Source organism: Tauraco erythrolophus, chromosome 7 (assembly GCF_009769465.1).
Source record: "Tauraco erythrolophus isolate bTauEry1 chromosome 7, bTauEry1.pri, whole genome shotgun sequence".
NCBI classification, from domain to species: domain Eukaryota; kingdom Metazoa; phylum Chordata; class Aves; order Musophagiformes; family Musophagidae; genus Tauraco; species Tauraco erythrolophus.
Window position 1 is genome coordinate 42049695 of NC_141471.1, and position 15166 is coordinate 42064860.

The following is a 15166-nucleotide window of genomic DNA, read 5'->3' on the forward strand; positions in this document are numbered from 1 at the left end:
TTCAAAAACTACCTGAATGGTGCCAGCTATAAGATTGGCAACTTTTACCCAACAGAATTACCAATCCCTTTAAGAATCATGTCTATCAGCAAGAATGTGTTTCCTCAACTTAATTTTGTTAAAGACTTGGGGTTTCTCTCTAGTTCTGTACTATTAACAGTCAGGAAAACCTAAATTAAATCAATGATTTTTATTTTTTTTAATAGTATTATGTGACAAAAGCCTAGCAAGACAATCGTTTCTTAGCATAGCTTGGAAGCCCGGAATAAAGTATGCTTATCAGCAGCTGTAGTCATCTAGAAAATCTGCTGATTATATAATCATCTTAAATCACTGCATAGGTTGACGACTTAAATGATAGCTAAAGACCAAAGCAGATGATTGTTAATCCTCTTATTTAAGAGAAGTTATACACTAAATAATACATTGTTGCAGTATTAGTGGTGTTTGCTTTACTGTTAATCTTGTGTCTTACTGAAAAGCTTAACAAACGTTAAAGACGTTTAATTACTGAAGTTGTTCTTCACAACCTTTCTCCTGGCATGTTCTGGTCCACAGAATGCTGTTTTAAGCAATACAGATAAAATGGTACAGTGTTTTACTGTGAGTCCAACTAGTATGAAGCAGAGATATTAATCAAATCAGAGAACTTAGTAAGTAAGGATGAGAATCCTAACATATTTTATACGCTACATGTTCTGTATTTTTGAGTCGGAGTTGGTTAGGTTCTGCCTTTTTTCTCATTAACTAGAAGAAAGAAACTTTAATTTTACAAAATTAACACTTCCTTCCCTTAGTTGTTTAGAGTCAAAGTTAATATTCCCTTAGTAGTACAAATGTACTTACTTTCCCTTAGTAGTACAAATGCTGTTAACCAGAGAATTTTGCTTGTTTGTACTTTCACCTGAGCTGCTCAAGGGACACTAAATCTAGCACCTCACAGAGAGAACTATTTACCCTCAGGGTCAGCATCAATTTATGTGACAAACTTCTTGCTGTATCACAGCAGCTTCTAAAAAAGAAATTGAAGGACTTTTGAAAACGTTGCAGTGGTTTGTGAAGAAACAGCTAAAGGAAATAATTCTAATGAAATACAATTTCTCCCAACCAACTGAATGTTGGGGTCCTACCAAATAAGAAATAAAAACTAGTCATCAGATCCATAGTTTTTGTGCAATTTGGTGTCATTTGAAAATAAGACATTTCTTCACATTCTAGAAACTCAGCCTGTTTGAAGAGATAGGAGATTTTATGACACTACAGAGTAGACACGCATACACAGTATTTGCTGAGCTAGACTTTACCTTTATTTATTGCTTTGCTTAACAGAAAAGAAAGGCAGTTAAGACCAAAAATAAATGCTATCCTCTTTGTGCACAGAAATTTAAGAACAGTTCCCCTTCATTAGGGAACTCTTACTCAGGAACAGAGAGTGAACAGCTGTGGAGCTATGCCATTTTATAGTATCTGAGGGTTTGTTCTTAAAGAAGGATTTTCTCTGATTTCAGAAGCACAGACTCCTTTTAATTTCCTGCTTGTTTTAGTTCAGTTTCAGACATATTTTCAGTAAGTACCGAGGTAATTTCTCTCTTTTCTTTCAAATTTAGAATGAAAATATAATTAAGTTTCAAGCAGCTGTAGCTCCTGTAAAATGAAAATAAATAAGATAGAGAGAACAAACTTGCTCAAAAAGTTTTAGCAGATATTAATTTCCTAGGAAAGCATGTAACTAAAAGGAAAGGAATTGTTCCTTCCAGGAACAAAGACACAGGACTCTTTAAGTGGAAACTGGATACCGTAAACTTGCTTTGTAATGTTTCCACCATTACTTTTTTTTTGTGTGTGTATGGTGAGGCAATGTATCTTTCAAATACCTGTTCTGAGATATTTCTAAATCTCCTCTTCTTGAAAACTCTGCTCTTCCTCCCACCTCTCTTCCCAAGCCCAACGCCATGTATCCAGTATTTTCCAGTCCTTTCACTGGCAATCTCCACACTGGCCCGCTCCTCTCCCAGACACCACTCTCTCATATTACTTCCTAACGCCAACAATAGCTTTTGCTGCTTCCCAGAGCTGATAGGGCTATTTGGGAGGGCTCTGCTATAATTAAACTCTGGCATCACCCTTGTGATTTATCTTTGTCATCTGAGTCCTAGCAACACCAATAATGTAATAGGTTGGATCCATTAGCAAATCAGTACCTTTCAAAGACAAAATATGAGTAAGTTGATGGACATTCCTTCATTTGCTTCCAGCTCCCCACAAGTATAGCACCTCAAAAATTGGCCTCAGACTTCTACTGTTTATAGCAAGTCTTAGTTCATACATTCATCTCTTCCTACTACTTAGGTTGTCCAAGGAAATTTTCCTATGTATCTCCCAGCCTCTCCTATATTAGGCACTCTCTGGAGAAGAGAATGGAGGAAACTCAAATTACTACTTAGCAGTTAAATAAACAAACTCTCCTGCTGATTCCCTCTAGTTCAGTATGTTACCTCATGGAGGGCTATCACATGCCAAGACAACACATTGGCTCAAGAACTTCCTAAAATATACCTCACTGGAGGCATTGTCTAGCAAGTGTTGCTATATACGTTCTCTACTCTTCCCGCTCTTTCCTTAAATGTCAGAGAAAGGCTATAGGAACAGATAATGCTTTGGCCTGGTCTTGGCTTTTGTTACCTTGTTATAATCTCATTGCACCACCCTCAGCTACCATAGCTGTCCTACCTGTTGAAACTAAAGATGCACAGGTACATCAGATGAGCTACTTGACTTGTTCTGACAGTGGAGGGCTGATCAGCTCAGAACAAAAAAAACCTTGACAATTGACCTATAGTATTTTCAGGATCTCAAACTGATATTTTTGTAAAGTGGACATAATTACTTGGATTTTTAACAAAACATGGACATGATGGACTACAGATAAGCCTAGTGAAACTGTGCAGGAATAAAGGGAGTAAAGGCTGCAGGTTTACACCTTTTCTGGCTTCTTGACAAATGTCCCGGGAATAACTTAAAGCAATACCAGTCCCCTAACGTTTTCTTCAACTATGCCATTCAGAGAGCTACTTTGTTCAACTACAGGAACTCTTGCCATGGCCTCCATTGGTTAGGATCCGTCTCTCTGCTGTCAAACACCCCTAGCAATTTCCCGGTTCACAAACTACTGAAAGAAACTTTTGCTGGTCAGCTTTCCAGCAGGCTTTACAACACCTCTAACTGTAATTAAGAATGTCTCTTTCCTATATATCTTTTTATTTTTATCTGCCATTTTCATTCACTTACAGACTACGTAGCCTTCTGTTGTGAGTCATTAAGATAGCTTTTACATTTCATTCTAAACATGATTGCTTTTGTTGTGTAAAGAAACTATCCAATTTATTTAAATTTTTGTATTCTTTCTCATAAAAAGTAATTTGTAAGGGTAATATATAATTTAAAACTTTTTATTCATGACATCACAAAGCATTTAATTCTGGACAAAATATAATGTTTGATAGGAAACCGTTGATTTGTATTCTTTTAAATACTAAGAATTTGGTACTAATTTATTTTATATAAACTGATGTATTTAAAAGACTAACACTGATTTCCTGAGAGATACGAGCTTTTGTACTATTTTTTATGAACTATTTTGATTACTAATTTAATCTGTATGGATATTTACACAGTATTACTTTAAGCATTCAGTAGAGCCAAAGGAAAGATGCCAGGAAAAATAGTAGTTGCATGAGAATCTGGAGTTTTATATCCAATTCTACTGTACAAGTCCAACATATAACCTTTGGGGATTTTATTTCCTTATCAAAAAAATGTTAGGATAAAATAAATTGACAAGACATAGACATTACAGAAATATTCCTGCAGAGAGTGCATCATACAATGACTCCAGATAAACGAGTTCTTCAGCATGTGCCATTTACCAGCCCAAACTGCTGTGACTGAAAAGAGTGGGAAAGAAAGAGCCCCAACGTCTTTTCCTTATCTTAAAGGATAAAAGTGAGTGTGTTTTAGGACAAGTTCTTGAATAAGAGCAGCACTGTTACTTCATTTTATGAATAAGCAATTAACGAGGTAATTGTGCTTAGGGATGTATTTACTGTGTGTAAAATTACCTGTCATGCAAATGCCTGCTTTTTCAACAGATATCTTTGAAATTCCTAATAAAAACAAACTGCAGGTTGCACAAAAATTTCAGTAAATGGTAATTCAGCTAGGTTAGTAAGACAAACAGGCCTAAGGCTACGAAAGATTCATGCTGTATTTTAAATCTTTGTGAATGTCTGTCTCATCAATAGAAATAATACTAGTTTTAGAATTTTATCACTCTTTTTCCTCCTCAGACTACAGTAATCAAATTATTGCTTTAAGTAATTCCTTTTCACTTTAATTGCAGCCTTTTAAAAACAGGTTAATAACCATCCATATTTAAACTGTAGATTTTATGAGTTATACTTATTATGCAACCCATTAAAGTTTTATAGTCTTTGCAGAATAATCATTGATCTTTTTCATCTGAGTGCTATTAAGACAAAGGGTGTAAACATCAACTGATTAAAACATTATTTAAAATGCTTTACAAAATGCTTTATAAAATTTAGTTTTAAGTAATTCCACTCATCAAGACTTGACAAATCTGAAGAGCACTTCATTTAATTTCCTTTACAAGAATGTTCTGCATGCAAAGTAAAAGCTTGAGGGACCCTCAGCCCCCAATAAAGGCTGTGCTATTGCCTTTGTCTTTGATACCATGACTTTCCAACAGCAAGTTATCTGTCAGCCCACTGTGCAGTGCCCTCTAGCAAATGGGTATGGCAGGATGCGATAACTCAGAAAGTCTATTCTTTCACTATTCTTTCACTATTCTTTCACTTTCCTTCTCACATGGTGAGAAGGAGCAGCACAAACATCTGTTCTTTAGCCACAAGGTGCTGAATGACTGGTGAGTGAGATACCGCCAGAAAAAATCCTGAAGAAACTGAGCTATCAAAAAGATGATGAAGTGCATGTGCTACATGCTCAGCCTGTGCAAAGAACAACATTCTAGCCACACTAACAAAGTAAATACAATCTGCAGGCAGCAATTGCCAAATGACCACCAGCACTGAGACATCTGTAAGGACCTTGAAAGAGGCCACAGAGCTGAATATCAACAGAGATGGTAGGCAGAGAAGGCCAAACACAGGTGATGCTATTACACACACACTGGAAATAAGTCTTCCAGATGAATCAAAACAGACTTACAAAAGGCACACATTACAACTTCGAACACTGGACAGCAACCAGGAAACAAGTATGGCTGGATAATTTACATCCACATTACTGTTACAGAGATGAATTCAAGGATAGTTATTATAACGTTCAGCAAGGTGAAATGACACAAACTTAGGCTATTTTAAAATAATCTTAACATTTGCTTCCCCGGGAGAACGTGCATCCCAGAAACCTGAATTTCTGCTGAAAGCAATCAACACAAGGTTGGAGCACCCTTGATACAAATTTAATTTAAATAACAAGAAAACTTTTTAATAGATTCTTTTTTTTTATGGTATCTACTCATTTGCCCCCATGAGCGAACTCCTCTAAGCTCTCAAGACTGCTGTATTCTATATGGGAAGATGTGACAGCTGCTCATCATAAGCAATGGAGACTGCTAATTCCCTAATTAGAACAGAATCCTAAAACTGTTCAAATAAATTGTGAGGAATCAGAGAATGGGTTGAGGTTGGAAAGGACCTTTAAATATCATCAAGTCCAACCCCCTTGCCATGCGCAGGGACATCTTTCACCAGATCAGGTTGTTCAAAGCCCCATCCAACCTGACCTTTGAATGCTTTCAACAATAGGGCATCTACAACTTCTCTGGACAACCTATTCCAGTGTCTCACCACTCCCATAGTAAAAAAAGTATTTCTTCTAATCTAATACCACCCTCTTTCAGTTTAGAAAGATTTCCCTGTCACTACAGGCCCTGGTAAAAAAAAAATCTCTCTCCATTTTTCTTATAAGCCCCCTTTAAGTATTCAACAGCCACAATAAGGTCCTCCCAGAGCCTTCTCTTCTCCAGGCTGAACAATCCCAACTCTCTCAGCCTGTCTTCACAGGAGAGGTGTTCCAGCCCTCTGATCACTTTCATGGCCCTCCTCTGGACTTGATCTAACAGATCCATGTCTTTCTTTTTTTGGGGACCCCAGAACTGTATGCCATACTCCAGGTGGAGTCTCATGAGAGCGGAGTAGAGGGGCAGAATCATCTCCCTTGACCTGATGTCCATGCTGTGGTTTATGCAGCCCAGGATACTGCTGGGTTTTGGGGCTGCAGGTGCACATTTCTGGCTCATGTCCCATTTTTCATCCACTAGTATCCCCAAGTACTTCTCTGCAGGGCTGCTCTCAATCCATTCATCACCCAGTCTGTACTGATATTGGGGATCGCCTCGACTCAGGTGCAGGACCTTGCACTTTGCCTTGTTGAACTTTATGAGGTTCACATGGGCTCAATGAAAGCAATTCCAAAAATTGTAATGGGCAATTTTACATTTCAATTTCACAATTTCAGTTCATATGGGCCCAATGCAATTGATTATAAAAACAGGGCCAGGAGTGCTGCCCTAATGTAAGGTAATGCTAAGAGAAAGATAATAAAACTTTTGTTGATGCTTGGGTTGAAACTATCAGGAGTCCAAGCTATTAGTTGCAAGCAGAGGCCAAACACTTTCTGAGGAGGTTACAAAGGGATTAAGGCTAGATTTAGTAGGATGCTCCTTAACAACGCATCAAGTCCAAAGAAAATAATAGCAATCAACCTGGACACAACTGCTCCCAGCACTGAAACACTACTTCCCAGCTGCTCTGAAGTGCAAAGGAAAATAACAGCCATGGAATCACAGGCAACCATGGGAAGGTTACCTGAGGGTTGCGGGAACACTCATTTATACAAAGTCAGAATATGAGCTCTGTTCACTGCACATGACATAGAGCATAGACCATACATAAGAACAGTCAGAGTATTCATGCAGATCTGGATCCATCCTAAACTGACTCAAAACTGGAAAAAGACGAAGAGCTTAATTTCGCCATGTCTCCTGAGCTGTGAACATTTCCTCTGTATCAGAGAATCAGAGCTTTACTGTTATTTCAAACAGAGCCCAGGGTGCAGATTAAGGATTTAAATGTACAGCAATAAATCTGGATAATTCAAATAACTGAATATTTCATACTGATGTTGATTCATTCCTGTTTTGCAAGCACCAAATAAAAACGTCTGAATTGCCAGGATTTTCTTGTGTTTACTCATTCCCTAATCCCTCTTCTTCCCCTGCAGACTTAATTAAATGTCCTGGCCAGTGATGAAAATGTTATTATAATAAAGAATTTCTGAACCTAAACATTATTTTTGCAATCTTCCCTACTTTGAAAAATATTCAACTCAACAGTAATAGAGATATAGACCATAAAGAAGAGTATAGCTATCTTACAGCTCAATTGCAGTGGTATAGAAAGGAAAAGAGTATGCCAAACCCTCTGTTTCTAGACACCTGTAAACAAGCAGCCATGCAAAGACTATCCCCAGAAGCAATAATTCCCTTTGTTTGACAAATTAACAATTTGGTGCAGTACAGTTTGCACCTGATAAAGGTCCTTCTCATGGAAATAACATTAAAAATCATCACAGACTATATTTTTACTGCCAAGTTCTTCTATATAGGCAGTATTCCATTTTGATTCACATGAAACTGAGGCCATTGTGTTGTCCCTTGACTATCCTCTTCTGCAAACCAAGTGTTCTGACAGCGTGTCGTCACTACTGAACTTTAAAGGATTTTATATGCTGAAGAAAAATAGTCTTATTATGCTCCTCTGCTCAATTACGTCAGAAAACATAAACCAAAACCCTTATGTAAAGACATACAAAAAATCAGAGTAAATTATCTAGTAAATCTCAGGATTCTAATGTTTAGAAAAACTAACATGTATTTCAGATTCCTCCTCCACTCTTCACTATAGAAAGCTACATCTTATAACATCCAGAAAATTGGTAAGTCATTTCTGTGGCACATCTCTCTCTTCTAGATAGAAAACTATCTGGGACACGAGCCTAAGGAAAAGATTTTTAAAACATCTGGCAGCTTTTTGACAGGTTTTCTCCACATTTCCTGGCATAACCTTTCCCAGAAATACTTGTCAGCAAGCAGGTTTTCTACATTGTCCATTTGTATCAGTTGTCTGGCCACAATAGGACAAGACTGCATTTCCCAAGCAACCACGAAGCTACACTCTCTATGAGCTAACTCGGTGGTTACAGCAGGCCAGGCAGAGCACAACAGCAAGACCACAGCCAGGAGAAAAGCAGCTCCCAGCAAAACAAGTTTTCCATAATTGCCTGCTACCAATACCTACAAATACAAGCTTCACTTTTCTACATAGAGAAAGGGCAGCCTTTGTGCTGCCTGGAAAGCTCCTAGGATATTGCACAGACTGGATTTCAGGACACAAGGAGCACTTCCTTGGCACCCTAACCCAAGTTGCTGCTGGAGCACTACTTTAGGAACCCCAGTCAATGGCCTCTGTAACCCTCTCCTCCTTTCTCATATGGCAAATCTTTGCCAGGGGAAGGTGAAACATGAGGCCCTAAAAATTGCACTGGGGGCTGTTGGCATAGAACAAGCAAACAGGAAAAATCAGGGGACTGAACACTGATTACTACAGATGGAGCAAGAGATGTTTATAGAGTGACAGTTCATTTTCCATTCATTTTTAGCACAGTTCTGACATTGCCACCGCTCGTCCAAGTCATGAGTTTCTAGCCAAAACTGTAATCATGTTTCTTTCCAAGGATGCTTCTTTGGGAAACTTTCCACTGGCAATAAGAGGAGATACGGCTTTAGTTTGGAGTTAGGATGGAGCTTTTCAAGCAACATCCCTATTTCCACTTACAAGCATTTACTCAGACCTTCTACATTGTGGACCTCTTCCACTACAGATCATGCTCGTACTACAATCTGTGAAGTGTGATATAATATTTTTTAGAAATTTCTCAGGAAAATGGTGAGCATATCCTTCAAAGAATAAACAAACAAGGATTGAAATGCATTATCTGATTTTCCATCTAGTAATGGCAAATATCCTGGATTTGTAAACTTCAAATTCTATCTCGCAAGAGACTGAAACATATAATTCTGAGAGCTTCAGAAATAAGCAAAACCTGTTTTCTGATGCATCTGTGCTTTGAGGATGATGGGCTTTGGAGACTATGAGGTACAAAATAGTCTGAGTTTTTTTCTGTGGGAGGGTCACTTAGGGCTGATGCTGATGTCTAGCACAATTAAGCATTTCCTCTTCATCCAGGGACTCATATCAATATTTTCCTACAAGTTAATTAATTTCTAGACTTTGGTGCTTTGTGAAATTTCTTTGCAACCAACCATTGGCTCATGAACAGATACATCGCCAAAGCGCTTTCACACGCGCTCATGGACAAGTGTGCATTCAATACAACTGCTAAAGCTTTGTGTCTAGTTCTGAGAAGCGCACAGACTTAAAGCTTCTCACTCTGCAGATGAAAACATAGAAGTATACCAAATTTTGCTAAATGATCTCAAACATCTTTTAAACATTTTTTTTCTATTCCTCTGACAATCTTCAAATCACATTTTAAAAAGCTACATAAGCATTGCTTATGGTTGCAGTTTCTTTCACTCATAAAATTTAGCCATTTAAATCCTTTACGTTTGATTCATCTTTTTGTATCAGATAAACTTGCAATGAACTTGGGATTCTTCAGGGTCTGCAGCAGTGGGCTGTTTTCAGTTTAAACAGCTGTGTTGTTAACATTTCTTTTTACATGTGACTTAAGGGTACCCATTTGCTTCACAATTAAGAGCATGGCACCTACAAATGTTCAGCTAACCAGATTGTTAATCGGTATGTTTGCTTTACACTTTCTTGTAGAAATAGAAAATGTTCCTCCTGAAACTGAATAGTTCAAAGGTTCACACGTTATCTTCCTTGCGTTTCTCAGGTTACTCACTTTCAACTTTTACCTCTCCTCAGTGTCCAGAGATATTACTGATAAAGGTTTGCACATCTTATGTTATCTCTTCTATTCTCTGCTCCCATGAAAGCTTTTGCTTTAGTAGAAATCAGTGATGAATGTTTTCCACAGAGGCAGCCAGCAAAAACTGAGCTAGCTTTAGACCAAAATCATCAGTAACAAAGAAAGTAATCTTATATTTGTAATAAACTGAAATAGAGTGGAAAAATGTTATAAAATACAATACCTTACTATGATTATTTGTGATACTTAAGATCGGTATTTGATTTTGTTAGTTCTTGTGTGCCTGACATTGTCCATTGGTAAATTACTTTTGCTTTCACCTCTCTAATATTTCTCTCCAGTTCATCTGAATCCTCTAATTCCCATAAGATTGTCTTTAGGTAAAATTAGAAGCATAACTGCTTGATAAATGAGAGCATTCCTCTGTAAACATACAATACAATGTCAGCACTTCTGTCATCTGATTTCTGAGTGGAATTTAATATATCAGCTGTGAATAGCTTATAACCTGTCCCATTATGTGAGGATTCATCTAACCAAATGCAGATGCAGCTGAGCCAGTCCTCATTATAGTTAGCAGAGATGAATGAGAACTTTCAGGGTTCACTTCACCTCATGCCAAAGTAGGCATATAGGGTGCTTGCATTGCAACCTACCTTTGTGTATATTTCTCCACTTAAAAAAACTGGAGAAAGTGCACATTTTTCTCCATTATCTTTTGTGGAGCAACTTAAGCTGATGAGCTCAGATGCCTATGTCTATCACAATCAAACTCTCAAATTGAATTAGGATTGCCGTAACCAGAGACTGCTTCTTTTCTCTGTAACATGACTGAATTTTTACTCAAGTTTCTCGTTGATCACCCTTTGCTCAAGTGAAGGCTGTTGAAAAGTGGCCAGTAAATGGCCAAAACTTGGACTTCATTCTAGCCTCTTGGGAAGTAGCCTGGACATGCTGTCAAACTCATTAGTTTCTGTGGAATTGTTTGAGGGTCAAGAGGTGTTTAGAAATCCATTTCCTAAGACATAATCTATGACCTTGATGTCTCAATCAAAGGTAAAGCTAATTTATTGACAACATGAGAAAAAACATCCAGTTCAGGTGTTCGAAGTTCTTGGTCTTTTTCTGACCACCTGATTGACCTTGGTTTAGCCACAGAACACAAATGCTTCTCTGCTGACACTGTGTAGGATTGTCAACAAAGTCAATGAATATAAAGCATTACCAACAGCTGCAATCGTTCATGAACGTGCATATCTACAAAGATCATTTTTTGGTTAAATACTTGTTCTCTGTCTCACACTCACATACTTAAAGCCCTTATCAGACATCCTGTTTAAAGTCTAATATGACTCGTGGGTTACCTTCTCCTCAAGCTGATAATGCTCAGCAGCAGCTGATGTGTCCGTAAACGATTCGTCAGCTTGGAAAGAATTTCTGGAAATATGAAGAACTTCTCAATTAGCCTACATGTTTGGAGGATACCATTAACCAGCTCTGGCACATGAGCTAAACATAGCAACCTTCAATAATGTACTGTTGAGAACGAAAATGGGAACACAGAGGATGACGCTGCATGTCAGCACACATGATGAGACGGCAAAGGTCGCATTGCAAGGCGAAGATGATGAGCAGCAAGGCAGGTGACAGCAGCTCTGATAACACCGTCCTCACACTCAGGACTGACGTATTCAGCAAAGGTGGACTTAGCAGATGGCTACACATCACAGGAAGCAGCACTTTACATGAAAGTGAATTTCAGTGTGCTGTTAAAAAGCGCTGCTAGTTTTATTCTTGAAACCTAGGCTCAGTTTGCCAAAAAATTGTAAAGATGAGGAGATCATAAAGTTCAACTACAGTGCTTATACCAAATGATATACTACTAAGATGAAGTTCAGGAATAACAGGGTTTTGACAGGAGTGTATTTTTACTTTCTTAATTCTAAATTAGTATAAGCACATCCTTCCCCCTCCCACAAGATAATTATAGTATCAAATCAGTCTTTGTAAGAAAAAAAACCCTGCAAATTTATGGAACAACAAGACTAACAATTATTTATTAAAATTCATCATTAAAGTTGCGTTTGAATTATGCAGAGTTAAACAATTTGCAAAACAATCTGAAGACTGAACTATAGAAAATTCTGAAAAAACAGAGATTCTAATAGACAATTTCTAAACATTCAGCTGACCTATTGCATTAAATAAAAACAGTGATCACAAAACAAAACTGTTAAGAAAAAAAATCTAAAGAATACTAAAAAAGTTTAATGGTTTATCCATTTCATTATGAGTTATCAGTCATTTGGTTAAAAACAGTACTTTTTTAAAACTTTACTGTACACCTACACACATTTTAAAATCTGAAAAAGATTTTTTTTGTAATAAAAAGTTTATCTGAAATAATAATTCTTTGACATATTGTTCCTGAATGTTTTAAGCCTTGCAGCTTATAGTTTCTTTGATCTCTATTAATGCTGTGAAGAGCTTAAATTTAAGACTGCATAAATTATTATTTTTGACAATTAGTTCATTTTAATTACTTTAAAGCAAAATGAACATCCATAAAAGGTAAATAAATGAACATTTAATTATGGAGATTTGCTATTGATTACTACAAATTGCCTCTAGAATGGGCATGTTCTTTCACTACTCTTAATTATTGTAATTAAGATTTTTGCATGTTAATTAGAATTGGTTTGGCATGGCAATTTCCACCTCTCTCTGTGTCTCTCAAAATAGGTAAGCACACATACTAATTTTTTTTCTTCCATAGCTGGTATATGTAAGGTAGCTGTATATATAAAGGAAAAGAACTTCCCAGACTATGTTCAAATTAAAAAGGAGTATAATTCTATAAAGTCAAAATTAACATAAAACCAATTTAGACTTCTTTTTCCTTTTAGAACATTAAATATCTCAGCCAGAAAGTGGAAAATTGAAACATTCATGACATATGTCAGTAAAACATCTAAGAAGGAATAAGATTTCTATAGTCATAGATAGTATGACTAAGTAAAAAAAAAAAAAAAAAAAAAAAAAAAAGAAATCTAACCTTGTTCTAATCCAAGATGTGAGAAATAAAATACTCTAACCTGAAAAAAAACATACTGGATTGTTTGCCAGTGAATAGCTCACATACCAGGTAATGCTGTTCTCATTCTTACTTTAACTGCCTTGACTGTTTTGTATTTTGCAGCCCCTCCAATTTGTAAACTTTAAGTACTCAGGAAGCCTGTTGGAGATGGGATGTAGAATGCCATCACTCGAGATTTTCACCCTCTGAGAGTAGCAGCGAGCTGTAGGTTAGTGAAACTCTGCACATCTTAAATTAGAGTGAGAAACTCACAAGCCCTAGGACTGAATATGGCCTGCAACTTTATTGCATATCACTTGGGATCATATCATTTTTTCCTTCTACATTACTTTTGGCTAACACTCAGCTAGGCTTTAATTTATGGCTTACCAGTGTGTCTGAAAGAGCTATTTGGCCCTCAGTAAGGAAGAGGATATTCCAGCTTTAATTGAGTACATAAAATTCTACTTTGTACCCTCTTGAGTCTTCCATGGAAACTGTGGCTCACTGAGGTGGACAGTAACCGTTAAGAGTGTACTTACTGCATTGAAGTTGGGGAAGAGATTGACTGCTGCGGCAGTGTCCAGAGGAAACGGAAGAAATGGTTTAATATCCAGCGACGGCTGCAAAGGTGGAGCAGGAGGACGCACTAGGGCTGGAAGAGCAGGGCTCTGGCATGTACCACCTAGGTGTAGAAAGAGACAGAAGGCATTCAGCAAGTACTATGATTGGAGGCAGGGGGGGAAGCTAATGCAAAAAAGCAACAATAAAAAGCCAATATTGGATTAAACAAATAAATTTGTATTTGTCCTCTAATTACTGCATTACTGAAAAAGAGCACAGCTGACTCAGTGACTGTTGGTTATAATTCTTTGCCAGTAATTGCTTCAGGTATCAACCAATCATTATTTAAAATTAGCTAGTAAACCATTTCTCTCCCTGGATTATCTGGAACAATAGTTCAGCGAATGTCTGACTTCCCTTTAGAACTTCAGCTAGTCTCATTCTGCTATAATTTCAGAATTTCTTCCCAACCCTGTTGCTCAACTCTCCAAAGGCAAACTGCTCCAGAAGAAAACCAACAACAACTAACTGTTTGGCTCAGCAAAAGTCATGTCATTTGCAGACTTCTGATTTTTTAATTAAATGCTCAGTCATGGAGCTTACAGCTTCAGAGTCAACCTAAACCTTGCAAACATAAAATACCTTGCGGCCTCAAGAGTTGATCAATACAAATCTAAACTAAGAACAACTTCAGAAGCCACCGAAATTCTGTTTATTGGAAAGTACCAATGAACACTTTCTGCCCTTGTAAGGGGTTAAGCTGATTTAGGCTCTGTAGAGCAGAAGGTTCCTCCTGGCTAATGCTACCAACCACCAGCTCTGTGGGAACATAATGCAAATGAAGAAATCCCCTTGCATACCAATAAGTCACTACCTTTTTGCAGCGGACCCTATTTTACTTATTTGTTTGCCCCTTGCCACAGTCAGCTAAAAGCTGGAAGGATACAAGCCTGTTCTCAGCTTCCAATGTCTCCCATGTTTTGGTTGCACTCCAAAACATCAATTTTCTGTTAATTAAAGGCTATTTGGATCCTAGGAAACTGTTAAAATACGCCAGTGTTGTTCTAATCTGAGAGGCAGGCAACAGACTGTAAAAACCTGCTGGTGAGGGTCCAGGAAACATTGCAAAAAAACGTAAGGGGAGTTTTACCCCAGTTATTGAACAGAGACACAGGCAGAGAGAGGGGGAAATCTAAAATCTGTTTCTTTTTCTTCTCATACACACAGACACTTCATTAGACAAGCTACATACATTGTTTAAGAGCCCAAATATAAAGTAGTCAGAATGATATACGGAATCTCTCCATTTTTGGCCAGCAAATCTGCTAACAACTTTTGCAATTTAATGTGTCTAATTGAGGGCTAAGAGCACAGGATTTAATTAACCAGTTGTAGCAGATCATCCACAGTTCTGCTTCTGGGTATAAATCAGCTGGAGGCAAATTTTTGAAGACAGTATTTTTACCA

The 15166-nt window shown here is 37.5% G+C and overlaps 1 protein-coding gene across 1 annotated transcript in view; it reads right to left on the reverse strand.

Annotated features, from left to right (window-relative positions):
- Positions 1-15166, reverse strand: part of ZNF385D (zinc finger protein 385D) — a 440538-nt gene that overhangs the window by 123464 nt on the left and 301908 nt on the right. The window contains 1 exon segment of the mRNA XM_086614812.1: positions 13678-13820. Within this exon segment, the coding sequence (XP_086470938.1) occupies positions 13678-13820 (143 nt within the window).